Here is an 8,965-nt window from a genome sequence, read left to right as displayed (position 1 = left end):
AGATGATTTTGAGATCCATTCTCCTGCGAATCCTCTATTTATCATGTGAACATGTCTCTTTGGGGTGTGAGGTGGTCACTCTCTTCGTCCCTTCTTCTTTTTCGAGGCTCATCCGATTTGTTGACTAAATACCGATCTAGTCGTCCTTCTCTTACCAATTTCTCAATAACATTTTTCAAGTCGAAGCATTCATTGGTAGGATATCCGTAGATTCGGTAATATTCACAGTATTCTGTCCAATTTCCTCCTCTTTTCTTACTTTTGAGTGGACGAGGTGGCGGGATGTTTTCAGTATGGCATACTTCTCGGTAAACATCCACAAAAGACACCCGGAAAGGGGTATAATTGTTGTAATTTTTAGGCTTCTCGCTGTATTGATCTTCTTTTTTCTTGGATTCTTTATCCTTATCCTGGGAGGAGTAGGAGAATCCGGATTTTGTGGTTTGTCCTAGCCGAGAGTTTTCCTCCATGTTGATGTACTTCTCAGCTCGTTCCTGTACTTCATTCAGAGATGTTGGATATTTCTTTAATATAGAGTGACTAAAAGATCCTTCTCGCAGGCCATTGATGAGTCCCATAATGGCTGCTTCGGTTGGTAGGCTTTGTATGTCCAGGCAAGCTTTGTTGAACCTCTCCATGTAGCTGTGAAGACTCTCCCGATCTCCTTGCTTGATCCCTAGTAGGCTTAGGGCATGTTTGGCTTTGTCCTTCTGGATGGAAAATCTGGCAAGAAATTTCTCAGCCAAGTCATCGGAACTTGTGATGGATCTGGGGAACAGAGTGTCGAACCATTTAATTGCTGTCTTTGTCAGGGTTGTTGGGAAAGCTTTGCATCGAATGGCGTCAGAGGCGTCTGAGATACATTCTACTCCTGAAATTGCCGAGATGATGGCTGGGATCCGATGTGCCGTCGTACGGAGTCATGTCAGGGGCTTTGAAGTCTTTTGGGATTTTGGCCTTCATGATTTCTTTGGTAAATGGGTCTTGATCCTTGCTGGGGCTATCTTCATGACTGGATCGGGTATCCTTAGTTTTGAGATCGGCTTCAAGCTTTAGGAGCTTGTCCTCTACTTCTCGGCGTCGCCTAGTTTCCCTTCGTAGGTCTCTTTCGGCTTCCAGTTGATATTCGACCTCTTTTTCGAGCTATTTGAGGTGATCTTATTGAGCTTGAAGCACCTCCATGACTCCTGTGCTTGGCGAATTCTTGTCTTTGTTAGGCTGAGAAGTATCATTTGGTGTGACGTCCGTCTTTTTATGTGGCATTCTGTTCTCCAAATCAGAATTGTGGTAGTTGTCAAGGTTGTCCGCCATGATGATGGGATGACTTCCAGGTCTCCGGCAATGGCGCCAATGTTCCAAGGGTTACCTGAAACTGTAGGTCGATCTCGGACGAGATCTTCCGTACTGGTTGGAGCGGTTGTGTCTGACTTGATGGTAGTGGCCGGAGCCACCGTGTCCGATTTGTTGGACTGGGTGATGTTACTGATCCTTCGTCACTGGAGGGTGGTGGTACCTGCAAGGGACTCCGATGCTTAAGTTAGCAAGGGTATTATGCAAGTTTTTAGTAGAATCAGAGTATGAGTTATACTTGGGTACTCTAGTGTATTTATAATGTTGTAGAGCGATCTTTCCTGGAGATGAGATAGTTATCTTATCTTATCTTTGAGTGAAGTCATCTTATCTTCTAAGGGAACCGCCTTTATCTTTCCTGGCTTGGACTGCCTTTGGAATCGGGTCGTGTTCCTCTTGTTTGGGCCCTTTTTGGGCTTTCCTGGTGATTTGGCTGAACTCTTTGAGAAGAGGTCGGGTAGTTCTGACCTGAAGAGGTCGGTCGACTCAGCCAGCAGGATGTTGGGAAGACGAGAAATAACCATGGAGGAGGAAAGAGGGTTGTTGGTGCTGAAGAAGAAGAGGAATACTTTGATATAACCATGGAGGAGGATATGAAAAACCATCATGAAGAAGAGGTGAATAACCATGCCAGAAGAGGTGGAGCTAACCCAGCTGGACAAGAGAGAAGAGTCCTGGGATCGTACATCAATCGAAATCTAGGAAATTGTGGTAGCAGCATTGAGAGGCCAACTATCCATGCTAACAACTTTGAATTGAAGCCTTAGCTCATAACTCTTGTCCAAAACAACTGTTCTTTTGGAGGAAGTGCCCAAGAAGATCCTAATGATCATCTCACTAAATTCCAAAGGATATATGACATGGTTAAATCTAATGGTGTTCATCCTGACACCTATAGATTGTTATTGTTTCAATTTTCCTTGAGGGACAAGGCATCAAAATGGTTGGAGTCATTCCCGAAGGAAAGCTTGACAACCTGGGAAGATGTAATGAGCAGATTCTTGACGAGGTTCTACCCGCCACAAAGAGTGAACAGGCTGAGAATTAAGGTGCAAACATTCAGACAGCAGGATGGTAAAACTCTTTATGAAGCCTGGGAGAGATTCAAGGATTTGACAAAGAAATGCCCCCTTGACATGTTTAATGAGTGGGTGCAAATTCACACTTTTTATGAAGGGCTGAATTATGAATCAAGGAAAGCTGTAGATCACTCATCTAGAGGTTCCCTAAACAAGAAGAAGAACATTGACGAGGCCATTGGTGTTATAGAGACAGTGGCTGACAATGAGTATTTTTATGCCTCTGATAGAAGCAACAATAGGGGAGTCTTGGAATTGAATCAAATGGATACAATCCTGGCTCAGAACAAGATGATCACCAAGAAATTTGCCGAATTGACCAAGCAAATGGAGAAGAACCAGGCTGCAGCTATCCATACTCAATCATTACCTCAAGAAGAATTAGAGACAGAAGAAAGACCTAACTGGGAGGAAGCTAAGTACCTTGGAAACTCATCTAGGCAAGCCAATGATCCATACTCTAAAACTTATAATCCTGGTTGGAGAAATCACCCAAACTTTGGGTGGGGGAACCAAAAAAACCAAGGCCAAGACCACAGACCATACAATCCACCCCAGTACAACAACTCCACTCACCAAAACTCTAACCAAAAACCATACCAGACCACACAAAACACTTATTCACATCCACCATACCAAAGCCATAAAAACCACTCTCAACACCCCAATTTCAACCAACCACCACCACATGATGATGATAGAATGACCAGGATGGGAGCTATGCTTGCAAACCTTTACAAAGAGTGTGAGGACATCAAGAAATTCCAAGAAGAAGAGAGAGGTAATATGAAAAGCCGAGGGGAGGTTCTTAAGAATCTTGAAGCTCAAGTAGGACATCTTTCACAGTGGATTCCGAAGCTCACTGATAGTTTCCCTAGTGACACTGAGAAGAATCTAAGAGAGGAAATGAAGAAGGTGAGATGGGAAGAGTGTAAGGCAGTGACTCTTGCAAATGAAGAAATACTGGAAGAAGACACCAGCGAACCAACAGAGCACAACCAAGGAAGCCCCCGGAGCAATATGGAGAAAAAAGAACAAGGAACTGGATCTGTACAGGGAAAAGACTCAACAAGGAAGGAAACTTTGAAGCCTTATGTGCCAAAGGCACCGTTTCCCCAGAGACTCAAGGGAGGGGAGAAAGAAAAGTCATATTCAAGATTCCTAGACATGTTTGCATCTCTCAGTGTCAACATTCCCTACCTCAAAATCCTTAAACAGATGCCTACTTGTATCAACTGGATGAAGGAGCTACTAGCCAGGAAGAGCAACCTGAAAGGTGGCCAAATAGTGGTGATGAACAAGGAATGCAGTGCTCTCATTCAGAAGGACGTACACCTGAAAAGAAAAGATCCAAGGAGCTTTCGTATTCCCTGTGTCATAGGAGAAACAAAAATTGGCAGAGGATTTTGTGATCTAGGAGTGATAAACCATTATTTTATGAGTTATATTATGTTTAATTGTGTGGTTTTATCAAGTCTTCACCCACTTATTCATATAATTTTCATGTATATACAATTCCTTCGCAAAAATTGTCCATGATTGAAAACTTGCTTCCTAGAGACCTTTTAATTATGTATTTTTATTCTCCTTTATACCATTCGATGCCGTGATCCGTGTGTTAAGTGTTTCAGACCTCATAGGGCAGGAATAGCTTACAGAATGGAGAGGAAGCTTGTAAAAATGGAAGGAACACAAGAAAATAAGTAGATGACTAGCGAACACTGACACGAGCACATGGCTCACGCGAACGCGCGAAATAGAGAAATCGAAGCGACGCGAACGCGAACCTGACGCAAACGCGTGCCTGACACAAACGCGTGCCTGACGCAAACGCGTGGATTGGAGTCTGCACGAATGATGCGAACGCGTGACAAGAAAAATCGCTGAATGACGCGAACGCGTGAACGACGCGTACGCGTGACCTGCGCGATCTGCAGAAATTACAAAATACGCTAGAGACAATTGCGGCCCGCGTTTTAACCTAATTTTCGGCCCAGAAAATAGAATAAAGTGAGGGAACATGCAGAAACTCATTACGCATCCACACACATTCAGATTCATCACATTAGGATTACTTCAGTTTCAGATTTGAATTTTTAGATTCGCATTACATTGATAGTTTATGCTTTTGCTTGGATTTTAGATGCTGAGAGTTATTACCTCCGTTGAAAACATTACTTTAGTTTGTTTCCTTATTCCCTTATTTTTAATTAGTTATTCATTGACTCTGTTCAGATAATTATGTTGCATTTTGAATTTATTAATATATAGAGTTATTTTTATTTTAATTAATTTTAATTCTCCATTTTATTTTATTTAATTATGTCTTCTTATATTTTTATGATTATTAATTCCATGTCAATGGAGTAGAAATTCTACTTGACATGGGGGTTGATTAAGAGGAGACACTTGAGTTGAAATGCTCAAGTGCTTGGTTAAATTGGACGTTGTTAGCTAATTTCATACCTACTAACACTAGACCTCCTCAAGGGAGAGGACTAGGATTTGTGGGTGAGAGTTAGTTTAATCACCATACTTTCTCTTACTTAGTAAGGGTTAACCAAGTGAGAACAGCAACCTCTTTACACTACACTTGAGAAGATCCCAACAAGGATAGAAATTCTAGTTAATTATTCCCCCAGTCAAGGCCTTTTAATTAGAGTATCAATAATTATTCTTAGTTTATTTTTATTGCTTTAATTTTTAATCATTTTAATTACTCATTATCAAAACTCAAATTTTCTGAAAACCCCTAGTTAATAAAATAGCACTCTTTCCTGCAACTCGTTGGGAGACGACCTGTGACTCATACTCCCAGTATTTTATTTCTAAAATTTGTGACAACCCTTTTTAAATTGGTGAGGCAGATCTTAGCTGGTTAACAACACACTCATCTCTAACATCATTGGTCTCACCTCTACACTCTAAAATCTTATATCCCGCATGGACCAATCCTCTACCTCCAATATTCAACCCTTAAGTTTTAGTGTGCTTCCTTTTTAACCACATAATAATCTTCCCATCCCATCACCACCCTCCATAGAAGAGCACCCAGCAACTCGTTGGGAGACGACCTGGGACTCATACTCCCAGTATTTTTATTTCTAAAATTTATGACAACCCTTTTTAAATTGGTAAGGCAGATCATAGCTGGTTGAGAGCTATACGTGCAACGCAGTTCTCTTAATTGAAATCTCTTAATTGGTTAACTTCTGCCACGCATCAATTTTTGGCACCGTTGCCGAGGAAGTTACAATAGTGTGCGAAATTATTAATTAGTGTATATATTATTTTTATTTGCATATTTTATTTTTATTTCTGTTACCATAAGCTACATGTCTTTCTCATTGAATGACGCGTTCATTGCCTGATCCGAGTTTAGTCCCATTTGATCCTGAAATTGAAAGAACTCTTTCATATATTAGACGAACTCTATGTCGATTAGCCTCTGAGGGTGGTGAAGTGATAATTATCGATTCACCAGTCTCCTTTGAGGGCGAATCTAAACCACCATCTGAGAGCGAGACAAGATCATTTACTACTGATTCAGTTGATTCACGTGCAGGTGACATGACAGAACCTAGGGGGATTACTCTCTAGGAGGCAGGAGCCCCAGACTTCACCCTGCAACCGTATCAAGTGCATCACCCAAATCTGGCTGCAGATTTTTTATGACAAGTCATCTTAGCCTATTTTAGCTAGTCTTTTTCTTTTGTTTTCATTAGAATTATGCACTTTCTTGAGCCACAAGCAAGCCAATTAGGTAGATTTTCATGTTTCCCTTGATTGAATCAACCATGTATGAATTCATTCAACCAAATCTTGATTCACTTGACTAAATCAACCACCAAACTAAAATTGCTCAATCCTTCAATCCCTGTGGGATCGACCTCACTCCCATGAGTTTTTATTACTTGATGCGACCCGGTGCACTTGCTGGTTAGATTTGTGTGTTTTGGGAGAAATTTATTTTTCCACCAAAATATCTCATCAAGTTTTTGGCGCCGTTGCCGGGGATTGATTAGATTGACAATGATTAAGTGAGGTGGTGATCTAGATCAAGCACTTTCTCTTTATTTTTCTCTAATTTCGACTAACCCACTAACTGTTTGAATTTTTGCCTGAGATGACTGAAACTTCGCTTTAGCAACAAAGTGAAGTTTTCCGGGAAATTTCTGGCTCTACGCAATGCTCTTACTTACACAAGAGAAGCAATTTCTGCCACTAATCTCCCAAGTCCATCAACTGTTTGATACTTTGTGCCAGCTAACCTTCTGAATCACATTCTGAGCTTGAAAATATTCAATCATCACTTGAATTTTTGTGACTGTGCAGATCATGGAGGGGAACTCAACAAATTCTAGCAATCATGAGAGTAATATCCCCACCTTGGATGATAATGTAACCCATAGTTCGAAGCAACTATCCATAGCCATGAATGATGTTGCCCAATGGTTTGAAGCTTTTCCACAAGGAAGCATTATCGGATGGGAAGAACTGATGAATGGGCTCCTAGTCAAATTGAACCCATCACAAAGAATTGTTAAGCCAGAGGCAGAAGTGCATCCATTCACACAAGAGAAAGAAATTGAAGGTGCTCGTGCAGTAATAAGCCAAAACAAGCAGATACATCAGCAAACTCTACAACAACTGGACATGATGGCTAGGAAAATCACTGAGTTGAGACATGCTGTAATACATACATACAACCTGACTCAAAGCTCATATGGGAGTAATCAAGCTGAACACAGTTTTGGGGTCATTAACCATGAGCAACAGAGTTATGAGCAACTACAATCTCCGAGCAATCACTCTAGCATGCTCCAACACAGGCCTCAGAATGATGTGTACAATCCACCTTGGAGAACTCATTCTAATGGGAGGGGGGTTGAGAACCAAAACCAAAAACCAAAGGGACTTCAACTGCAACAGTCCCAGCTTCAAAAACCAACTTAAAATACACCCCCACAACAACAATCACACACACTTCCAACCCCGTCCTACCTCACCATTCGCTCAAAATGACCTTCATCAACCACCACAATTGACACAGCCACAACCACTTCCAACCTTTCAAAGAATCTATATTCTAGAAATGCTGATGGAGAGGTCCATAAAAATTCAAGAAATGATGGTAATAGAGCGGGAAGAAATAAAGAAACATCAAGAGATGATAAGCAAGAACCAGGAGGCTTCACTCAGAAGACTTGAAAGGTAGATGGAACAACTTGTTCAAAACCTTGCTGAATTGAGTGAGAAGGAGGGGACTCTGAACCCAAAGAGCCATGAAAAGGATGCTGTGTTGAAAGAGAAGGGAGTCATGGAGGAAAGTAAGATGGCTATGGAAAGAGAAACAGAGGGAAGGAAGCCCATAGCGAGAGGAGGAAACCTAAGGCAACAGAAGCCTCAACTTCCATGAGCACAGAGTGAAGGATGTCAAGCTAGTGACAATAAAAGAGCGCTTATTGGGAGGCAACCCAACCGGAGGTAACTATCTTTCGATATCTATTTCAATAAAAAGGTTAACTAGCTTTATCTAGATTGCAGGAAGCTAAGTTTGGTGTTACACACCAAAACAATATAAAGGAGAAGAAATGATGGCAATAGAGCGGGAAGAAATAAAGAAGCATCAAGAGATGATAAGCAAGAACCAGGAGGCTTCACTCAGAAGAATTGAAAGGCAGGTGGAACAATTAGTGCAAAACCTTGCTGAATTGGGTGAGAAAAAGGGGACTCTAAACCCAAAGAGCCATGAAAAGGATACTGTGTTGAAAGAGAAGGGAGTCATGGAGGAAAATAAGAAAGCTATGGAAAGAGAAATAGAGGGAAGGAAGCCCATAGCAAGAGGAGGAAACCTAAGGCAACAGAAGCCTCAACTTCCATGAGCACAGAGTGAAGGATGTCAAGCTAGTGACAATAAAAGAGCGCTTGTTGGGAGGCAACCCAACCCGAGGTAGTTTTCTGTTCATAACTATTTTAATAAAAAGGTTAATTAGTTCTATCTATAATGCAAGAAGCTAAGTTTGGTGTTGCACACCAAAACAATCTAAGGGAGAATGAAGGATTCTAAGTTTGGTGTCCACCAAAACCCCATTAAAACACACATTCTCACTTTTTGCATAATGTAGGCTTCAAGCATACTGGATGAACTAGTTAGCCATTTTACTGTTTTTCTTAGTTTCCAGTTCTATCACTTTGGAAAAAGAAAAAGAAATTATCACAAATGGTTAACCATTGGCAAGGTACTAAGTTTGGTGTTTCCACACCAAAGTAAGTTCAAAAAGCCCGCAAATAAATCATGAAAATTAACCATTGTTTCCAAGTGCTTGGGGAACAAGCAACTTTCAATATCATTGTAGAATGACATACAAGCTTTTGGAGGTTTGAACATCATCAAAAAGGAGAAAGATGAACATGAAGGTCAGCAACAATGATGGTGAGAAGAAGGAAAGCAAGTAAACTTCAACAGGTTGTATTGTTAAGTCATTGTTTTCATTGTTTTATTACTGTAATTGAAAGTTGGATTGTATCCTTAT

General features: G+C 40.9%; 1 protein-coding gene across 1 annotated transcript in view; it reads left to right on the top strand.

Moving 5' to 3' along the window:
• LOC107636610 overlaps window positions 2,211-8,965 on the top strand; it is a 69,173-nt gene continuing 62,418 nt past the window's right edge. Inside the window, exons 1-2 of the mRNA XM_016340109.1 lie at window positions 2,211-2,869; window positions 3,071-3,792. Of these exons, the coding sequence (XP_016195595.1) occupies window positions 2,211-2,869; window positions 3,071-3,792 (1,381 nt within the window). The remainder of the gene's footprint in view (window positions 2,870-3,070; window positions 3,793-8,965) is intronic.

The sequence above is a fragment of the Arachis ipaensis genome, chromosome B04 (genome assembly GCF_000816755.2).
Source record: "Arachis ipaensis cultivar K30076 chromosome B04, Araip1.1, whole genome shotgun sequence".
Taxonomy (NCBI): Eukaryota; Viridiplantae; Streptophyta; class Magnoliopsida; order Fabales; family Fabaceae; genus Arachis; species Arachis ipaensis.
This window is presented reverse-complemented; position numbering and strand designations above follow the sequence as displayed.